At 46.1% G+C, this 22,993-nt stretch overlaps 2 protein-coding genes across 2 annotated transcripts; both read right to left on the bottom strand.

The window, feature by feature from the left end:
• LOC119464135 (tectonic-1) lies at positions 1-7,872 on the bottom strand. The gene is made up of 2 exons (XM_037724973.2): positions 7,167-7,872; positions 1-2,477 (listed from the first exon to the last, which is right to left on the bottom strand). Exons 1-2 carry the CDS (start codon positions 7,870-7,872, stop codon positions 1,234-1,236), a joined length of 1,950 nt encoding a protein of 649 aa, XP_037580901.1. The 3' UTR covers positions 1-1,233.
• Positions 7,873-8,229: 357 nt separating this feature from the next.
• On the bottom strand, positions 8,230-22,275 carry LOC119464136 (B9 domain-containing protein 2-like). The gene is given in 4 exon segments (XM_037724974.2): positions 8,230-8,366; positions 8,368-8,555; positions 19,311-19,439; positions 21,723-22,275. Coding segments are annotated over 4 exon segments (534 nt in total). The 5' UTR covers positions 21,811-22,275; the 3' UTR covers positions 8,230-8,237.
• Positions 22,276-22,993: the final 718 nt, after the last annotated feature.

Raw genomic sequence — 22,993 nt, 5'->3', positions numbered from 1 at the left:
TGGAAATCGGAGGCCGGGGCTGATGACCTGGCTCCAGGTGTTGGGTGGTGGCAGGCATGGTAAACACACTGATTACATAGACCCACAAACGGCACACAAACGCACGGATACAGGCATACACCCTAAACCGATATTCACAAAGTTTCATTAAGACCTGCAGATCTTAGAAAAGGCAGAAGCACCTCAGCTAGTATAGTGGACAACCCGCAGCCTTTTGATAACCTTTCTGTTAGGTTTTAAAACACACTTGTGTACTGCGTCGATGTATGTTGGTCTTTTCGGTGATTTTGTTGATGACGATGCTGTTTTTCTAATTTTGTTGTCCATGCTGCCATATAACTGCTTTTATGTGTTATGTTATATGTATCACCCCCCCCCGCCCGCCGTAATGCCAAATCGGCGCCGTGGGTCAAAGATAAATAAAATAAATAGATAGCGCTTTCTATAAGTTCATCATGAGAGAAGAGCGTTCAGAGAGTATGCCGATGGAGTAACATCTCATTAGGCTTGTGCTGACAACATAAAGATCAAGGTCTTACAGCTCTTTTAGCGACTATGGCTAGCGAGTCGCCATTCGCAAGAACCACAGGTATGAAGATGCAGCAACGTTTCTCAGCTATTCGAAGCATGTATCAATAAAACACGAGAAACATTAGAGCTGGTAGACATATAACTGCCGCCAGGTAATTTAAATGAATAAATCGCCATAGAACACATAAGCAGTAAACGAAATTGCTTGACCGGAAACAATCACTTCAATAGCGAAAACGTGTACTTAGTGAACTCTGGCAGACAGAACTCCGAAGACCGCGGTAATGCTTGCAAGCGTATTGCTACACTCAAAATATTCGAAAACAACAATAATAGGAAATTAAACGCGAAGGATGCGAGTACGCCAGCGAAAATGAGAACACGCAAGTTTGATTTTATTTGCTCGCAAAGCAAATATAAGAGTTCTGATTCAAGTGAAATTTTAATCACCAGCTGCGTTAGTGAGATTTCATAACCAATGGCTCGACGCGCGCTCGCATGCACAGCTCTCGGGAAAGGCTCGTTACGAGGAAAAAAGGGCTCGCCTTAAAGATCTCTCGACACTCGACGAAAAAAAAAAAAAAAAAAAACCCTGCTGCCTTATACGACGCGTTCATTTCGTCCCAAAAGGTCGGCCGCGAGCAGATGTTGGCCTTGAAGCATCCGCCGCCTGGAAGAACCAAGCAGTTCCAGATGTTTCTCTTAACAATGCTCCAATAACGGCAGAGACGTCAGCAGCCAAAAGTCGGCGGATGCGACGACGAGGAGGGACAAAGAACAACAGATCGCACTTAGGCTGTGGTATTTCGCCGCTGACTCCAGAAAGAAGGGATAGAAAAAATCCTGAGGCAGACGAGCGTCGATCGTGGGCGGAGGCGCGAAGATGCGCCGAGGCGCGCGCGTGACGTCGACAAAGGTGGCCATGTACGTCACTTCCACCGGAAGGCGCCGAGAGAGACGAACTTCGGCCGCGCCGCCGCCGCCTCCGCTGTACGAGCGTAAAACCGAAACTACCTTCTCCTGAGGCCTGGACGAGTGTTCGGTGCGGGCGTGCAGGACGTAGACGCGGACTTCCGTCGCGGGCAGGACGCAGACGTCACTTCCGGCAGTCAGAGAGGCGCCCGCTTCTCTCGAATCTGTCGGAGGCGAGTTCTCGACCAGAACCGGAACAAAGTCGGAGACCTGGGACCTGTTGGCGTTCCCGAAGCTCGCGACGTGGGTCACGTGACGGTCGGCGAAAGTGACGTAGGCCAGCAGAGCGTCCTGCAGCGCGGAACAGTTCGGAAACCTGGAGGGCCACAGGAGACAGCCGGTTCTGATGTTGTAGCGAAACTTGACGGTGGTCCTCCTGGCGGGAGAAGAGCAGTCCCCGTCAGCTGTTTCGGGAACCGCGAGGAACATCGAGGAATCTTGTTCCTTGCAGGCCGACCCATTCTGACCGAAGCAGCCTGCCAGTACTGGAAGCCCTGATAAGTATCCCGGATTGCCGCTCACTTTAATCGCTTCAGCTTCGTTCGAAGATGCCCAAACGAAGGAGACGCTGAACCGTTGGCTAAACTCCACAGTGTGAGGTTTAAGCGTGACGAGCTTGTAGTGAGCTTCAATCCTGTCGATGCCATCGGCACCGCTGTGGAAGACTCGGAAAGAGGCATCCGAAACCACGTGGATGCAAGAACCGTCGACGTAGCGAGGCGCGCAGTCGCTCGTATTGGCCGCCAGGCACGAGTCGTTATAACACACGAATGACTCTATTCTCAACCTTTCCTCGGGTCTCGACAGTATTGAGAAGTTGCTGTGGTAGGCGAAGGCGGAGAAGGCGGGTTCTGACGAGCACGATTGTTCCAGCGTGCTGCCGATCTTACGCCGGCATTCGTAGTCGGCGTCGCGAAGGTAGCCGATCGCTTCGGTCGCTTCGCAGCGAGAGCTGAACAGCTTGGTTGGCAGTCCTGCAAAGAGAAGGGGTGCTTTTAGGTGTACGTAACCATCATCGTCATCACCATTACGATCATCATCGGCCCAAAAAGATCACTGCAGTCTTTCCGCTTATTTTCAAGTTTTTATGAAAAAAAAAATCCCAAAGGCGTAAAGCATAGATGAAAATAAGTTATGTCATACTAACGTTGTTGGTTGACTTGGGCGCAAGTTAAGGAAAGAAAAAGTTTAGTCTTCACTTTATCCGCGAGTAACGTATCTCCTTTCAGAAATTGAGGTAAAGTTGAGTTAAAGCAAAGGAAGATTAACGGACTAGGCAAAAAAAAAAAAAAACTTAAGTATTTCTTTCTAGCGACCCTTAATTCGATAGCCGAAAAGTGGAGAGTTGAAGTTTAGCATAAGCTTCCCTATTTACGATAGGTGACTACCAGAGAGATATATGTGGTTTACTACACCCCGACGGAGGAAGGTAGAGAGATAGCGAGAGAGGAGGTAGGTGGATGACAGAGAGGAAGATGGTAAACGTGATGAAGCAAACGCACGATCTGATATTCCTGTGCAATTCGCGCTTAGATGATTTAGTTTGCTCCTTGGCAGAAAGTGGCTCGCGCCACATGACATGCAGGCAGAGTTGTTACCACGGACACTGCTGCATCTTGCTGTCTATTGTTCTCTACCGTCTTAGGCTTGCACGTGTGGGAATATTGGTAAGCAAAGTCCGGTGTACGTAAGTTTCAGTGGATGAAACTAGGGCAGTTTGCCACCAGCATACCTTAATCGACCTCGTTTTGACTGTCCTCTAATCCACGCTGTTTCTCCAACACGGAATCGTTTATCTCTTCTACGCATAAATACGCTACAGGTGTAGATAGCGATAAGGACTGTGGTCGTATCAGCCTAGCGATGGCGCAAGTGCGGTAGGACTAAACAGATACAAAGCTTGTTTGAAGCGCGTTCGTGACCTGCTGATGCACCCGGACCAAGCCACTCGGGATGTCCACTGCTGAAATTCTGATCGATTGTCTTTGAAGTGTATAGAGTCGATGAACAGGAAAAATTGGGAACAAATAAAAAATAAAACGAAAGTGAAAACGCACAGTGAATGAAATGATCTGTTGCATCCAGAAAGGGGGTAACAGGCGCAGTGCATTAGCTGGAAGCAGACTCGTGCGTCCTTTACTGGTTGCCCCTATGATCTTCCCTGTTTCTAAAAATGACGGGTGGTAACCTCTCGGGTCTTGCAAACACATGAGCACGCAGGTAAATTAACGAGGGAAAGGTCCGCGGTAAGAAAATCAAAAGACCGTACTTCATGCTGCTTACTGCAAGGTTACCGACTGCTTTGCGCGATGCAGACATTGAAATGAAATCCATTAACGAAAAGGAAGAAATAAATGTATACGCCGCTCAATGTAACCGCTCAAGTGCCAACCGAAACAACGGCAGCTCGTCCTACGACACGAACGAGGACGACAAGACGTCTACAATTGTCTACAATTGTCTACACCTATCCTAGGTGTAGACAATTAAGGCTATTCTGGTGACCTCCGGGGGGGGGGGGGGGGGGGCAGGAAACATGACAGTTGATGATGATGCTTGTAGAAATAAGTGGAGTATAGCAGCTATTTCAGATAGTAGCTTGAGTGATAGTTGCTACTAGCAGCCGCGTCGGCTGTAGGCAGCGATAGCTGTGGAGAAATATCGGTGCTATTACTACTGTTGCGACAACACTAGAGCTACAGCTCCTGAGCAGTACAGCTGCTAATGCAACCCCTACATCTTAACTTACTGCTCAGTAGTAAATGTGTTACTGATATCGCTATCACTACATAACAGCGCTAGCTGCCAATTAGTTACGCTGCTACCACAGTCGCTGCTATAACTCAGCAGCGATAGCCATCAGTTATCGCTGGTGCCAAGCAATAATCGCTGCGAAAAATCCGGAACAGAGCCGTGTGGGGTGGCATTGTTGAAGGCACCAACTGTCGGAACAATATGTCTCTACTCAGCATGTCAACAACTTTTCTCGATTCCACTGCTTTACCACCACATTAAATTGTACTTTTCATGGGGAGCGGAATTCTGAACAAAGAACGCAAATCAATAAAGCAACCTTATAAGCTGTCGGAAACCTAAGTTTGGTTCACAATGGATTTTCTTCTCAACACCTTATATAGAATTTTCAGTGCACTGGAATAGAATCAGACGAAGCACACACCCTTCACGTTACCACCTGTATGACATTTGGTGTAATTCTGAGGCTCAGCGAATCTGGTGAGCTTTTCTGGTGTCTATCCCCCGAAGTACATAGGAGCGCTGTTGCCAAATTAACAGAGCTAGCGTATTCAAAAGTCTTCGAAAATCACTAAATTCTGCCCGATGGGGTTCTCAAAACAGCTATCGGCCCCTAAGAATTCACTCCTTCGTTCATAAATATAGCTAGCAAGCCGATTTTATGGCGTCTAGATAAAAAATAATGTTTAAAAAATGACGCTGGAAAAAAATCACTTTTTTTTCCCTTTGTGTATGAAGCTATGAGTACCAAACGAATAAATCTTTATAATAAGCATTTACTTTTTGTGTGACTCTACGAACTGTCGGAAGTATATAAAATGCGCCTCGCAAAATGCAGTATACCGCCTATTCCCTCGTCTTGTGTCACTTAAGAGATTCCACTGGGAAGATGTGAGGCACCCTCTGCCGTAGATATGCTTTTATGATTGCGTGTATTTCGCTGGTATCATTTCTTACGACCAAGTGCCTTTCAACCATGCCGTTTGAAATAGCGGAATTACAGAAGGCAAGGATCCATGGAATTACTGAGTACTGATCTTAGCTCCCCGAAGGGCAGATACCTTGGAGGTAACATTTAAGGACTGCATGTATATATAAAAAAAGGTAATGTGAAAAGATGTGTCCATTGGTGATTACCATGATAACCCTACTTTTCACCTTGAGCAAAGTAGAGGTAATGAACGTGTTTGAAACAGCCCGAGTACAAACAAATATTGGAAAATTAGGCGTCGTTTCAGCCACAAAAAAAAAAAAAAAATGCTTGCATGACCTGAACGCGGCCACAGAATCACACTGCCTGGAGTGAGTCATCCCACTGAATGTCACAAGAAAGCGACGAATTTAGCGAGAAAACCACTAAATTAGCATCACGCAGGGCAGGAGACGTAAAAAACACGGTGGCATTATAGTAGTACGGTTAACATGGTACCGTTTTTTCTTGCTATTGTTAGAATCGCGCGTTACCTTGTATTGTGCGAAGTGCTGTTAACTCCAGGGTAAATTCAATAAATCTAGGTATTTTAGGCCTGGTTTAGGGAACAAAATGAAATATTGGTCTAGATCTAGAGAAATTTCGTGCCGAGAAATCGAAACTGTGGAACGGCTAAGGTCGTGACGGCGTGTCTTCATTTCAGTCACTGCAAATTATCTTCGCAACAGCATGCGAACTGTCAAGGTTGCACCGAAGCGCACAGCGAACGCACCTCGCCAAGTGAACGACAGGTGGCGAATACCCTGTACTGTTTAAGAAACTACTGCTACGGCGATTTTGCCGTTCGTATACCTCTGGCTGTGCTGTAGATTTCTGTGCACTCCGAATGAAATAGTTATCCGTATAACTGGTGAAACAAACGTATGTTGCAACACCAAACAAAGCAGAACGGGCGAATCTGGGATTAAGCAGACACTTGCACCTAGCTCCGACCACGACCATGCGGTCGAAGCGATCATAAGCAGCCGACTATGCACGCGGGAGATTGAAACTTACCGGGAACCGCCCATAGGTAGAGCAACCTTGAAGGGACTCCAAGCGGTCACGTGTTTGGGTGAGTTTCACTTTGAAGGAAAATTAAGATTGGCCGTATGTCTGCGTGCTTCGCTGCAAATCACGTGTACGCGCGTAAGTGTCATGGTGCTACGTAAGTACACGGCATTCAAAAGAAAAATGAAAGAAGAAAGGAATTATTCACCCCATCTTACATTGGTGGCGTGAAATGAAACACGGTTTTAATATCGTTACGTTCTGTAATGGAGGTAAGGCGCCCAACTTCCTTACAATTCGAATAAAGTTCCGTGTAATCTGGGCACTTTGCTTTATGTGCAAAACAATTTTGGACAACAACAAAATTGTTAACGTAACACCTCGCACTGCAACATCACTTCAACTTGAGTGCAGTGGCATCAGTTATTTGAATATTTTAAAACGGGATTAGAAATTATTTAAACTAATTTGTAGTCAATTTTAACCATACAAACCAAATTTATCCTTGCAAAAATAATATTTACGAACTGATTAACCCCATTCTGCAAAAATCTAGGATGACGTAGACAATTTTTTTTAATAGAAGTTAGGGGAAATCTGGCTTCGGAGACTGACATCAGCTGGTTGTGCGTTTCATTTGTTCTCACGATCAACTTGCTACAGAAACTGCTGTCAACGCCGGCCAGGAATATAGGTACATGTACCTGTGTTTCTTTTTTCGTGGGGACGGGGTACCCATGAGGACCTTGACTAAAGGGCTAGGTTGAGATGAGCACGATGATTTATTTGCGCAGGGTCAACGTAAGTTTTGGGAAGCGCTCCAGCTTGGTTAGCAACCTCTCTCCCTCAACAACGTCCTGCCTACGCAGGTGAAAAGACACAGCGAAAGGAAGTGTGACCAAATTGGAGGAACCGCAAAAGAACTCACTCCACTCCTCGACGACGCCGTTGTCATCCACCCGAAGAACAGGGCTTCCCGCTTTGAACAGCGCCTGGGGCTCGCGCCTCAAGCCGTCAGCAGGCAGCCAGTCGTGGGCGACCTTGCCCTTAATCAAGCGGTGAGCATCGGCCAGCGTCTTTATCTGCGGAGGATCTGGATAGACGTCCTTCTTCTTGACGTTGTCGACGACGATGCACAGCAAGTCTCCGACCGGTCTTTTCTCGAAGAGCGTCCTGTTGCGGAAGATGACGTCTCTTTTGGTGCAGTACCTCAGGTCTGGCTCCCCGGGTTTCTTGTCGACGCAAAGATGGAACGCCCTGGAGTCGTCTGGACTGCAGTCTCCGTCGCAGCAACAGTCCACGTCGCACGAGCTGATGGTCAGGTCGCACCCGCAACGGTCACTGGGCGTCACCACGAGTGTGGGCCTAGGAGGCGCTGCTGTCGCTGGTAGTGACGTCATCGTCGTGGCGGCGTCGGTCGCTGGCGTCACCGTTGTCGCTGCGGCAGTTTGTTCCGGTTGCGTTGTTTCTTCGGCGACGGTAGTCGCCAGTGCAGCGGTGACGTTGGACATTTCCGTGGTTACGTCAGTTGACGTCTCGTTGGCACGGGCAGACGGAGTGCAGATGAATGTGCAACAGATGCTGAAGACAGCCAGGAAGAACAGCGCATCAGGCTTCTCAACTAGGGGTTGCATCTTGAATCTTACGCCTCTTACCGCAGGTTGAAGATAATGTATCCGTAATAAATGCAAGTTGGGACTGCACAGGTAGCTCCAAGAGAACCAATGTAGGCCGGCTGTAAGTAATTACCTTATGCGTATTCCAGCGTCACTTGGAATTAATGTCCATGTCCACATTGGCAATAGTGGCAAAAGTGTGACCTTTGCATTTCCTCATGACAATAAAGGCAAATCTGTCAACAGCGTGGTGTGTCTTGAAGAAGTACTGTTTCTGGCGAGCAACACACGGATAAAATACCGTCTGAACACATTCCTTTCAATTTATAGGCACGATCTTGATGTCAGGACATCATCTTCCACAAGGACCGAAGCGGGAGCCCTTAGACCTCAATGCCGTACTTGTGGAAGTCTCTATGAATGGCGTACAGTTCCAAGTGAACAGTGCCCATTGCCTCAGTGCGCAGTCTGAATCGGTCGCCCACGTTACCACAGACTTCCTCTGGGTCCTCTGAGATGGAGTCCACCACCTAGGAAGTGTCTCGACACTTCTTCTAGCAAGGTACCCACTGGCCGCCAGGTCGGGCAGTCTACCTTGGAGAAACCCGGCGTGCTGGGCAGGTGGCAGGAGCCGTAACCAACGAGTTCGTTCCGCCCGAAGCCGTCCTGGTGCCAGACTTGGACCAGCAGTTTCGGCCAGTCTGCAAGAGATGAAAAAAGTGACATTACTCCCGCCAAGCCAGCGATAGGTACAGTAACTTTACTATCATTATCGTATAGTGTCACTGTGTCAAAGTTCGCGCTCTGGCGGTGTCCGCGCCGAACGAAAAGAAAAAAAAGAAGAAAGTACAAAGCCTCTGAAGACAAATTGAAACGATTAGTAATCATGTATTAAGAACAGCGTTAGTTAAAACGGAGTCGCTACAGTTCCGTAAGGGTTTCTAAGTAGAATATTTAGCTGATCTGCCCACATAGATGACTCAAACCTGCAAGACACAAGACAAAAAAAATCACCATTTTGGTGATTAAAGTAATGTTTGGATATATCCTGCCTCATCAACTAATTTATCAAGAGAAGAACATACGGCAGGCCATATCAAGAAGGTGACAATTCCGGCTGCATGGGACTTTTGCCACAGTGAGAACCATTTGGGCAAGGAAGACACGATGCTGTGCACTTTGTCGACACCGTTCTTGTTCCGTACGTGGAACGTTACAGCACTCCCACAGTTGGCATCAATCAACGTGCCCACTGAATTTTCGACGTGTAGGCTGCACATCGCACCAGTCACCTGAATTATCTTGTCGACTACAACATCGAGCACGTTTAGGTGCTCGTCAGCTGGGCGGAAGTCCTCCTGCCGAGTGGTCTAAAGACCAACAAGGTGTTTAAGACAGCCATGCACGAGAGACTGCTTCACTGGTTGTACGCTAGATGTGTACCGAAGGCCATGCAGAAGCGACATAGTGCAGCAGGCGCCAATTTGGTCTTTCGTGGCGGCGTGATGAATTCAGTGCATTCAGCGTGACTGAGGACAGTTTAGGGCGACAAAGAGCGAGCGCAAGTTGGCATAGGAACTGACACACGAGGAGTTGTTCTCGTTCGCCCTCGGTCTGTGTATTGTACGTCGGCCTTACCGCACTCTGACGGTGGCGTATAGGGACCTAGTAACCAGAAACTAGGCAATTAAGACTGACAAAGCTATGGTGGGAACTTTCTAAAGCGAAACTTTCCTTGTCTTTTCATTTGACTTTCCCACTGAGGCTGCTGTCGCTGTCTTGCATGCCGCGTGTGGAGGTGGTTCAGAGCGTGAATATATGGCAGGGGCGTGGCAGAGAGGAAAGGCGACGCGAGAAACTGGTTTGGACCTTTCCATCGGGTCGCTACAATGCCTTCTGGAGCTCCCTGGGCTTCGCCACCGTCTTGACTGCTGTAATTATCCGCGACCCCCCCCGCAAAGCGTACTATTCGATTCGGTCTTCGAATCAAATAGTACACTATTCGAGGACACTATGTATTAGTACACTATGGTACACTATGTATTAGTACACTATTTACTGCAATACACTAATCGTAAATTCGAATATTTCTCGAACACGTTTCGTATATTTCAAAACTTCAACAGCGCCCGATTAATTACAAAATTGGAGCAACATGACGGTAAGCTTTCACCGCCGCGGGCATATTATAGACATAAAACACGAGAACTTAGCTGGCAGAGCAGGCTACGTCGCTTAGGGAGCCACACTTTGCAGGCTATACAGCGATCATTCGCACTCTCTGATGAGTCCTGTGCATGCGAAGAAAGTACTTCTTCGGTCCTAATGCTCCGCTTGAGCTTTCTATTAACACCACTTCATAACTGTACTATGGAATGGCACAATCTTGCTAGCTTTAAGAATGCTCGGATGTGAACATCGTTTTATATTAATTGTCAGAACGGCTTATCAATATTGGAAAACTATTCGATATTCGATTTCATTAGATTCTATTCTGGCACTGTTCAATTCGTATTCGATTCGGTCTCCAAAATTTCTATTCGAACACGTCTAAATAACACTTCTGCCTCGATGCGATGAGCCGTGTGATGCAATGACAATGCTAACCTTATCGGGGGTTACGAACAATGGCGCACAACACCACCTCAAGAAAACACCTCTCCCTGTGTGTTCTGTGTACTACGCAGACAAACAGCAGCGGTGCACGCAAGGTGAAGTTTTGCATCAACTTACCACTCTCTTATTACACTAAACGCCGAAGAAATTACACATTCGCCGTCAACATAACCGCTAATTATCGTCAATCAAAGCAAACAACATAGGAAGCTTCGCTTACATCGATTCCCACAGCGCGTGGAATTCGCATGATTTCAAGGGCTGACGTGTATCTGATAAGCATCCATTCTTAACCTTAAGTGCACGAAAGCGCTTCAGATAAGCGTTAATTCCACGTTCTAAATATTTTGTTAGTCGCAGCATTTGGCGGACTTTGTGTTGCGAGATTATGGCAACTCTCGCAAATTGCGGAAACGTTTTCAAGGGACGTTCGGGCGATATCAGACGACACAGTCACCTTCACGTACCTTAAACAGACATAGTCATTTGCACAAACACACTGTTTCTTCAATGTCGCTATCAGACCTAAGGCATACAAGGTATACATTTAAAAATTCAATGACTTGGGATGGCCGGCTGCGGCTGTAGTCAGGATGTCCAACTATACTTAACCGTGAATGACGGACTATGATTTACTCCACATCTAAGAGCGTCATGTGTCGAAATAGCTCGGTGATATTCGTTCAAGTACATTTCCCCTTGTGTTTCTTTTTATTTTACCTATAGACAAGCCGCATTAGAAGTGCTAAAAACGTTCTATAAACGTTCTTCTATAGAATTTAGTACATAAGATAGAACGTTTATAGAAAGCCTATTGAGAGCCATTCTATAGAGAGGCCACGCACGTTAGAAGTTCTAAAGACGTTCTTTAAAAAATACTTTATAGAATTCAGTACATATAACGTCAATACACCCTCTATTGCACTTTTATTGTGTGTGAAATGACATGTTTCTATAGACAGGTTGCTTTAGACTTCGTGTAGAGATTCTATGCGGACGACTCTATAGAGCGCGAATTCCTATAGAGTCCCTTTTGACTTCATAGAAACTCATTAGGAGTTCTAAAGGAACTCTAAATTCATTTTCGTAAGGGGAGCGAGTTCGACGAACGAGCTTGCTGGCGCGTTTATTCTGAAACGAGTGTCGATAGCTGTTCCCTTCTGACTTTCCGCAGATGGCACTAAATCTGAGTGACAGTTCAACGACACCTGAAGCCTACTTTGCAGGTGTACGCGTCCGTATCAAATACGTCTGAGGGAGGTCTTCGTCACTGCATTTGCAAATTGCCCTACAGCAATCCCGAGAGAGAGGCACCAGTATTGAAGAGGACACCATGAAGAGCATATGCGTGGCCATACTAAGCCTGTCAGCGCTAAAATACTTGAAATTGTTTTTTTTCCGTATTTCCTGTAATTTCTGTCTGCCCAGCGCTGCTCATCTATATCTGTGCGAAAGGCAGCGAGCCTAGGTCAGCAATATGAACGAAACTCACTCACAAAATAAATTTCTTTGCTTAGGCTTAGTCCGACTAAGGCTCATCAGAATTCTACTCAGCCGGGCTCACTCGTACTCAAACTCGCCAAAATTCCATTTAGCGGGACTCAGACTCTGCCTCACGAGTTCGTCCCAGTCTGAGTGAGACCGGCTGAGTGGAATTCTAGTGAGTCTCAGTGAGTTGGCAGATGACTTGGCCGACCAATGGCACCGACACATCAATAATCTTTATCACAATCAATCAATCAATCAATCAATCGATCGATCGATCGATTTAGAGAAAGAAAGGTAAGGCTTGGTGAAAGTGTGAGCGTATAAGGCCAGTCGAATGTTCTCACTACTTTTTTTTAACTTAACCGCTTGACACCGCTAGTTATAGTCGATCTGAAGCTTTCAAGTACGAAATTTCTTCACCGAAACATTGTGAGCCAATTTCCTCAGCCTAATGTCCTGACTCATGTTTGTATCTATGGTCTATACGTTATAGTAGGGAGTTAACACACGCAGACGATTTAAACATTATTGCTTGAGCAAATTACTGTTAAAGGGATGCTAATTACGGTACAATGCGCATGACCTCCGAGTCACATTTAGTTTAGCACGTTGGCTATTGTGCTTGTAGTTCTATATTTATCCAGAAATAAATCCGAAAGCACCAAAAAGAACAGTTCACAGAAGAACTGACAGCAGCTTTCTGCGTAACGAAAAAGAGAAGTTTGTGTATCCGTACGCCATCCGGCAGAATGTCTGATGGTGAATTGGATTTCATTTGAACACGAGGATGTCATACATTTACAGTTTGTAGTAGTTAGTAGCTTTGTGTTTCTATGTTATACTGCACACGCATGCGTGGTCATTTACAGTTGTGTATACTGTACTCTTTCACGCGCTTCAAAGAAAGGTAATTAGCTGCGAGGCCAGCGAGGTGCTATTATGGTATCCTTCGCTGTGTCGCATTCATGTTCTTGCGCTGCAGTTTCAAAATGCATTTCAACCAACTTGCCCAAGTATTGGTCCTATTGTACATATCCTTAATCGATCTGATTAGAATTTAGCACACCGAATACGTTAGAGAATGACTTGCATCTTCGTGCTTAGGTATGCTCCCGGTGCCCTTATTTAAATACCCTAATGTCGTGGCGGCGACAGCGGGATACGGCTCGAATGCGTTTCTTCTCGGTCCCTTGACGTGTAGCATACCGTCGTAACCCATACGAGCAGGAATGGACCTCCGAGATCTACGGCGCAGAGCAACGCGCAGTGCCGGCGATTTCGGAGGCGATGTTGCAGACAGCTATGGGGAATCGTGCGAATCCCTTACGAGCTGAGCGAGTTTATATATAGCTTCATTGTAAAATTGGTGTTCCCCATGCGGCGCACCTAGATTATATACAAGGCCGGCGTGATGCTGTCTTCAACTTGCTGCTCATATACTGCGCGCACAGCCACCATACCACGTGACTGGCGATGATGGTGACTAAGACAATGGTGATGAATCACATGAACAGTACTGACGAGGTCGACGACGTCGCATTAGCTCTGGAAACGCGAATGCCAATTGACTAGCCCAACGAATTGCGTTACTTCTTTCAGTGCATTCTGGTGGACGTTATAATCCCAATATTTAGTTAAATTATAAGGTAAGGCTTGGTGAAAATGTGAGCGTATAAGGCCAGTCGAATGTTCTCACTACTTTTTTTACGACAAGGCTATATATAGCACAGGACAAGGGTAATTGGAAATCGCCGGGAGAGGCCTAGCTTCCTCCTGCACAGGACATAAAGGATAGGCTGATGTTGATAATTATAAATTTGGCACATTGCCTTCGGCCAATGATCGTGACCACGCGATATAGCGAAGTGGGCGTATCTGAGACGTTGAAGGCAATGCTGGACGAAAGCAGATGTGAGGCATGCCAAGCGTCCATTAAAATCTGTAACAATCCTTTCGTGACTCGCAGGACAAAACGCGTCGCATTTTCAGCGTCCTGTGCTGTCGTTCGCACTGACGTCATCATGAGCTGCGCGCTGCAAAGTGTTTGCGTCAAGAATGAAGTGTTTGAAAGGACGCAGAGAACATGGAATGTCAGTAAAGATAACATAAATTCAGCGGCTTCAGCTATTGCTCCGGCTTCGAACTCATCTACAGCGACAGAAAGAAGCTGTCTGAAATGTTGACGTAGGTGCATAGCGCTTTAGACTTAGTGGCACGTACCAAACTTGAGGGATTCGCCAAGAACCGGGCAGTTCAAAATAAATGAAAGAAGAATAAATGTAAGAAATAAGAAAACAAATTTCAGAATACGCATATTAGAATAAAAAAGATAAATCGGAGAGAATAACGTAATGAAAATGGAGAATTAAACGAAATAACATAAATGTAACACAAATCGAAACTTGGTGGAGAGAAAAAGGAAACTTCCAGCGCTAAATATAGACAACGCATTTTATAAGTCACTGTTGCAATGTCTCAACAAAACTGGCCTGCATGCTTATATTTAACTCCATTATGACGTCATGCCGCGTGGCAAACCAAGCGAAAAAAAAAGAGTTTAAATGACTTTGGAACCTACAAAAAAAAAAATTCTGGATGACAACACAAACCTTCCTGTCATTCTCAGATGTCGAGGCGCCCAAAGATAGCAAATTAGTAACAGTAACAGCAGACGAAGCGGTGTTTCTAGAGCGATTTTTTTTTCTGAAGATAATGAAGCGTCGACCAGAACAGCCACATTGCGACGGAGACAACGTCGTCTTCGTCCGCCAATCCATTATTGCCATGTCGAGGTCTTCGAAATCCGCGCACATACGCACTACCACTCTCGGAGTCACTGTGGTGCGCGAACCCCCGAACACAACACTGACTGCCAAGTGCCAAAGGTGCGCGATAACGCACTGGTTAGCACGCCTGGCTTTCAATATGTGGTGTCCAAATCTGCGCCCTCAGGCACGGCTCCTTCAGAGTAAGAGATACGAATCTCGAAGGCGAACATTTCCAAACTGCATGCGCCGGAAGTGATTGCAGAGCCGGAAATACATCATGGCCGCCATGTTTTAGACGTCACCTATCGAAACTTGCCGCATGGGCACGAGGTCGACCCCTGGTGGTGGGCAAGGCCCTGTTCCGCGTCGCCATATGGCGGCGATATCTAGGTATATATATGGCGGCGTATACAGCGGCGATATATATATATATATATATATATATATATATATATATATATATATATATAGGCCATGATTAGCGCTTTACAGTCGCAGTTAAGGGAAACATGGTATGTCACTGAAATGTCACTTCAGTGACATGCCATGTTTCCCTTAACTCTGAGTGTAAAGCGCTAATAGCGGTATACTCGTTAACACGCACACCTTCCATCGTTTTTCTTCGACGGGAACACTCATGCAGCATAAACATGCGTCAAATGTACTGCACAAAACATCAGACGACGTCGCTGGTATTTGCTAGTGTCGGCCGTGGCTGTGGTAACCGGTAAATCGGGAACGGTAAGAAGTTTAAAGACAAGCTAAAACTTTCTAATTATGGCGTCACGGATATACAGACACACGCACGACAAACACAGTATCGGGTTTGAAGTGATAATTTGAAGTGATAAAAAATAAATATCGTAGTTAGAGCGATCGACGACCCTTTACAACTTTTAGGTTGTCGATGAGGCCAGAAATCTTTAAATAGAATTAACGTGTGCAAGATTGTAGTGAATGATATGATCATATGAGTGCCAGGAACGCGTACAGTAAGTTCTCGCACTTAGCAGTATAGAAAAACATATCATTTGCAAGAGTTAGTTAAAATAAACCGGTTATTCTTACTCAAAGGACGCATCTTATTTTTCCGAGACCCGAAGACAGCTCAACGACCTATAGTAACCTTTCAAATTGGCTTTAATTACTTACCGGGATGTTAGTAAAGCAAAAAACATTTTTTTCTTGAACTACCATGCAGATTAGACGCTGAAAGCAACATTTAATGTACGTGGACGAAGTAACCGCCTCCTCAAGTCTGCTATAGTATAAACTACTTTCGTTTGCCTTAAAACATAGAATAATATGAAACGATTGTGTGTGGGCTCGCATGACGACGAGTCATCATTGATTTTTCATGTTATCTCGCGGCATTCGCAACACACTGCACACTTGCTTTTCGTCGTGTGTGACGATACAAAGGTCTCGATCAAATTAGCATCTACTTGCACGAACTCTGAAGGCAAGAATATTATTAAACATCTCGAATACCTGAATGCCGACGCCGGCCCGCACTGCTTTAAGTGCTAGTGCACTCTTTAAAAGATACGGAATCCATTGAAATGCTATAGAATGTGCGAATTGATGCGCTCCTTCTTTTTCTTTTAAGTCTTATCTTGTTTTCTTATCTTTTCTGCCCTTACCCCATCCCCCTGTGCAGAGTAGCCAACCGGTCACTTCATCTGGTTAACCTCTCTGATGGCGTCTGGTCCGTCGTACGACCTATTCGCATCAAGAGCAGCACTCAACATATTCTCAACAGGTTGCGGCGCATGTGGCGTCAGATCGAACACCGCGCATGTGGCCAAGTGCATGCGTCATGTTTTACGTTGGTCATGCCACAGCTCACTCATTTATTATGTCCCGCTCACGAAGAACTACACGCGCGGATTGAATGCCTGCAGGAAACGCCTAAGTGCGGACATGTGAGGGTGGCGAAGCTCCCAGTGTCGTGGAAAGAAATACACATATATATTCCCCGCATTGACAGCACACAAACGGGTACTTGGTGCGGCCGATTGGCTGCAGCATTATACTCTGCAGTGACGTACAACTTGATAGCACCTGCGTTACCGCGTTAATGGCTAATAGCAGCCACAAAATCAAGCGCGTAGCAGGAATCCGCCGCTACCCCGACCGGAGACAGCCTACGGGTTTAACACAGCAGCGCCTCTAGCCGCTGCTAACCGCAAAAGCTTCAGGCTCCGCCACGCCATTGAGGGCCGCTTTGGTCACTCTCCCAGAACTTTCTGTACTACACTCTTGTCCATGGTGGCTACCAAATGTTTCCCCGCGCGGAAGCAGTTTCTCTCGAGATCTCACCCATAATTTCGTTCCACAGAAACCACGTCATCGGCGACACCAGGCCTGTGAATTAGGTAGCCATGTTTTCAACTAATAATAATTATTATTTTCGACATATTCACTCCCTTCGCGGGAAGTGTAGAGTGTTGCATACCTTCGCTACCCCTCATCTCACCTAGGCAGGAATGCTCTGGCGTCATCTCGACGATCTTCTTGAGATTGGTTATCGATATCGAGGGAAGAAGTCCTCACAGGAGTCTCATCCTGTCACTGCCTTGGATTGGCATGGCTTCAGGCGGCATACGCCATCCATTCGTAAGTAGCTGGCTCCTTGAAATGACTTGAAAAACTCGCGACATGCACAAAGGCACAGAGAAAGGAAAAAAAAAAGTTAGAAGGGAGCATCGCGCAACGCGATTGAAGCCAAGCGTTTCGGCCCAACACGTGATAGTCACGTTTAAACGCGCGGTAAACTTTAGGGCTCCCGCTCTGCATGCAGCGCAGCGACAGGGCCCCCGAACAAGTGCGCATTGATTAAAAAAGACCAGCGGGCACCAAAAGTTTCGGCAAATCTCGATTCTTGCTTCGTGATCTCGACCCAAGAGGTCACGTGTTGGGCCGACACTGTGCAAAGAGCTGGCGTCACAGAGCGTTCGCTTGCCAAGGCTGGCTGCGTGACGTAATGCTCTTGCTTAACTTTTTCCCTCCTCCATGCACAAAGGCAAGAAAATGTTGACAGATGCATAGGCGAAAATTAAAAGCCCCAGCATTATTGCCAAACGCGAAATGACGCAAACGTGGAACGCGTGAAAGGCTCGGACCCTTACCGCGGTTTGCGGTAGCGCGGCCGGTGCGCGGCCGGACGAAGCGTGCGTCTCGAGATGCAAGAGATCGACGCTCGTCCCTGTTCACCAGCACACGAACGGCCGTCGGAACGCTTTCTCGGCTCCCAAACGAACCCTTGGCCACTCACGTGGGGGAGGGGGGGGGGGGGGGGGCTACAGAAGGCCTCACAGTTTCATTTTCGACTCACGATGTCTAAGCTGCACGCAGGTACCTCATTTAGCTGTGTTTCCCAACAACCCGGCATAGATATATCGTGAGATAACTGCATTAACGGCGAAGGTGTCCACGGACATTCGTTAGCATCGCCATAGGAAATATCCGGCGGAGGACCTTGGACACGAGATATAGAAACATCGTGACTGCACCCAGTGTTAGTATTTATTTAATTAAGTATCTAGTGAACTATCTATCTAGTTCACTAATTAACGTCGCCAACCACTTGCTACTTTCACGCCACCTTGCCATTAGTACTTTCATTGTTCCCGCCGCGCTCGTCAGCATCCGCTTATACGGTCACCTAGTTTAGTGTAATTATTTATTTATCTATATATTAACTTATTTAATCATTTATTTATGTATTTATGGAAGATTGTACAGCGTCCTCATGGGCATTGTTGTCGGGGAGAAACACAGATACGAGTACATCCTAAGTACATATATAACACAAAATACAGAGCAGGTGCTCGGCAGGCATATAACGCAACAGTCAAACCAATGGCAATGGCAATGAAACAAGCATAGTCAATTCAACAATTATGTGCTCGCAGTAATGGAAAAAATATGATGGAGGAGCAGACAACAATTCATTCCAGAAAGCGGTTCCAATCAAGTACAGTATATACGTGGGAAACGGTTACTTGAATAAATTTATGTGGTCATCGCGTGGGCAGACGTAACTGTGCTTTTTTAAGCACTTACATTTACAATACCAGTTCTGATGTTCGCAATGTTGTAAAACGACGAGAGTCTTAGGAACCTACGCCTTTCAGAAAGCAATGGCCACCGCAGCGTCTTTAAAATGTCTGACAAATTTCTTCGGAAATTGTAGTCGCGCGTGTCAAAGTGAGCTGCACGTTCTTGCACCCGCTCTAGCACATCGACGTACGCGATCGCATTCGGGTCCCATGCACTGCAGGAAAATTATAAGATCGGACGCCCATTGGTCATATACAGTGTTTATAAATCTAACAGTACTGAATTTCTTTATGAAGTCAATACAACGCGTTTTCACGGAAACACGTGACTTCAACATGTTCACCAAAGAGTGGTCATATATTTCTTGACTGCAGGGGTTAGAGAACGAAGAAGCGTGGAAAGAATCATTACGAAAGCCGGCAACGTATAATGGCAACATTGCAACCGACTCGATATCAATTGAATTGCGGCGCGTTTAAGAGCTTGGCTCATAGACACGGGTCGGGCATTTCAGCTTACCCTGGATGCCTCTCGTGCTGAAGTGAACGTCGAGAGGATGGCACCAGACGACCCTGTTGTCTTCGTACCGGTGTCTGTCCACTTGAGTTTGACCTTCCTTGAGCCCCTCCAAGAGGGTCCAGTTGTCCCCTGTAAGCGAGTGAGATGCACCTTTGTAATGCACGCTGGCCACGATTGCTTGGCTATATGCATACCACTCCAGACGAAAAAAAATAATAATAAATTGCCGAGGTTGTACGCGGTTAAACCAATTTGTCGAGCGATAACACGGTTTTGCTTGCTTTGGGAAAGGACAGGGACGCTGCTCGGTGCCGTCAGCAACTACCGCATCTATAACTGCACCGCAAGACAACACACAGACGTTGCGCGACGCGGCAGCAGCAGCAGGGAGCGAATTCACGTTCATGCTGCGTCTCCCTTCGAACTTTATACTCCGTTTCATACATCAGGTGTAACGCTGTGGAGGCTAGAGATACTTTTTGCAGTGGCTGCGTTCGCACTTAGAAGTAGTGCGGTGCTTGTTGACCAATTTTCGTAATAATGTTCTTTATATACGGTAAGTTCTGAACGAAAAAAAAAAAATGAATTTACCCTTAGAGTAAGCTGGTCTGGCCCTTTCAGTGTGTCATCTGCAGCTCTTCACACGTTGTTTATCTTCACTAACAATTGCTTTTCAAAATTTTCATTAGCCCTTTTTACTCGATTGCTTGTGACGACGTTTGCAGAGACACTCAAAACTTGATCGATGAGTGCACTGGAGAGAAGGACTGCGTTGTAACGTTATTCCAAAACCTTGCGTACAAGATAATGGTCACTCAATGCGGCGATGCTGAAGTTCGGGTCCTCTATGGAGCGCAGCGCTTCGTTAGAGAGCTTTAGATCAAGGGACGCAAGAACGAAGGGCCACGGTATTGCGCATGCGTAGTACTGTGGACCCTAATTGTTTCGTACGCAAGCCGATTGCGTCCCCTTAATCTAAAGCTATCGCTAGTAAGGCTAGGGGAAGGCGCTCCCGGTAGGGCCAGTGAAAAACTGAGAAATCGTCCATAGATGATTCCCTGGCATCAGGGTCCGAAGCGGCCATCGCTATCGAGTCATAGAATTGCCGTTTCAACTTGACGGTCGAAATCTGGTGGACCTCCAACCGGCGCACTTCACTCGTTAGACATTTAGACTTAAACGACCTATCGTAATCGACGGCAGCAAACATTCAGGTGCCTTTGAAAATGCGGCCAAATGTGTAATGTAAGTTAATACATAGCTGGGCATATCATTGAGCCCTAAAAAAAATACTGCTCCTGTATTACAATGACAACGATAGGCGTATACAAGTGTCGTATTTATCAGCCATATAGAAACATACGCGTTTAATGGCCAAGAACTTGTGTATATATCAGATAACTCGCTAGGCTGCCGTAAGCGAAGAAGAAAAATTAAGAAGCTGCTCTAACCGCCCATGAAGGGCACCAAAAAGCGCTTCCAGGAGAGAAATAGATAAACTGATTATACGAGAAAAGCTGAGAGGTTGGGCTTCCAAGAGAGGTGTGTTAATCTGAAAGCCTGCCATGTTGAGGTGATGGAGGCGCAGCTGCTGGACGCTGATTTTGGGAAGGAGGTCAACCGGGCCCATGTTGCCATCCCTTTGGGCACTGTAGTTCCCGCCAAATGTAGGTGTTCAAAGCTGCGGCGCCTGTTATAGCTTGATTCGCGAGAAATGTAACTGGCTAATGAAATTGGTTACTGAAAAAAGTAATCAAATTAAGCGAGCGCTGCTGAGTACACAAAGTGATCGGTAAAGAAAAGAATACGAAAGAACGCAATTGATGACAAGCGACTAATTGCATGCAATTCGTTAGGTACAAGACTGAAAGCAGTCCGACACATGAAAAAGCGTATGTATGTATGTACGTATGCATGTACGTATGCACGTATGTAGTATGTATGTATGTATGTATGTATGTATGTATGTATGTATGTATGTATGTATGTATGTATGTATGTATGTATGTATGTATGTATGTATGTATGCATGTATGTATGTATGTATGTATGTATGTATGTATGTATGTATGTATGTATGTATGTATGTATGTATGTATGTATGTATGTATGTATGTATGTATGTATGTATGTATGTATGTATGTATGTATGTATGTATGTATGTATGTATGTATGTATGTATGTATGTATGTATGTATGTATGTATGTATGTATGTGTATGCATGCATGTAATTTGTTAGGCCCCCCACGTTTACTGACCTCACTGGCGGGCAAGTGCTTGCGACGCCGCAGATCGCAGCCATGCACTTTCGCGGTATTTCCCGTTATACGCACGTGCATTCATGTTTACATTTGCGGCAGGCTTGGCAGTGCAAACAGCAAAGCTCCTTGAACAATTTGTACGCACTCACCGAATTTCAAGCTCCACTTGCAGAACAGGCTTGAGCATGGAAAGTCAGACGCGCCCAGTATCTGTCCAAAAACGTGCAGTTCGGCCATTCGAACTCATGGCGTCGCGTCAACAGAACCCATCGGTCTTACAACGCTCTCGCTGGATGCAAAGCGGCGGCATGGTTAATGCTGCGCAATTCCAAATAGTCTCCGACACGCAAAACACCAGGGAAACGTACCGAAGGAAACAAACACCCTGCGCCCACGGCGAATGTCACTGAAGCGCTAGTTTACGAAAAATGTAGTTCAGTGTGTGTTTTCATTTGCGGCTCCCATGGCAACTGAAGTGAAAGGCAAACAAGCGACTGTCAACGGCTTTGACTCGGTGCGTTTGTTTGTTTTGTGAAAGCCGCTGTTAAAACACTTGAAAGCTAAACTTCTGAAACTCGAAACAGGCCGTTGATCTCTTAGACGAGTTTAATTAAATACTTTGCTTTAACTATGTCGGAGTTGCAGGTTCATGAAGAAGGGTGAATATTTAAAGCGAAAGTGTTGAAAGTAAAACTAGTACTGAGAACAGTGTCGAAACTGATTGTCTGAAGAGAAATGTCTGGTTAGTAATGGATTAAGGAGGCGCATGCTGAGCTCCATTAGCGGTTTCGAAACATTTAATTCATTATATTTTGATTCCCTTCAAACTATACTTTTTGATCACCCGCAAAGGTTCCAATTAAAGTTTAAAGAGAACCGGCAACGCATTGCATGGATTGGTACAAGTGCGCCCTGTGAAGGAAACACTTCACAAGCCACACCATGCAATGGAAATGACGGTGCATCATGCCTTGACCTGACGGACGGTTGGTTCAGGGCGCATCGCGACGTTGAAGAGTTTAGTAGGCGGAACCGTGGAGCGCGTGGTTGACTGTCGCCATCTGTCGGCGTAAAAGTGAGACCTGACGACGCTTTTGTTAGGAAGCGACGCTAGAGGGAGGGCTATGACGTTGAATAAGCAAAAGTGGCACTCTTTTTGAACCGCGCTTTGAACAATTCAGTGGAAGGTGCCTTGAATTTCGGTTAACTAGAGAGTACCGGTAAGCCAAGTCATTTGAGTGTGCGGAGGAATGCTTTAGTTACGATTTCAATTTTTCAATTTCAATTTATTTCCGTAAAGAATGGAGACCTTCGACCGAAGGAGAGTTCCGGATCAACATGACAGGGCGAAACGTGGAAAGAAAAATGTCTTACTTAATAAAACAAAGACCGGAATTCGTACTAAGTGTGACGGCTCACT

Source organism: Dermacentor silvarum, chromosome 9 (genome assembly GCF_013339745.2).
Source record: "Dermacentor silvarum isolate Dsil-2018 chromosome 9, BIME_Dsil_1.4, whole genome shotgun sequence".
Classification (NCBI taxonomy): Eukaryota; Metazoa; Arthropoda; class Arachnida; order Ixodida; family Ixodidae; genus Dermacentor; species Dermacentor silvarum.
The sequence above is the reverse complement of the archived record's forward strand: the minus strand, read 5'-3'. Positions and strand labels throughout refer to the sequence as shown.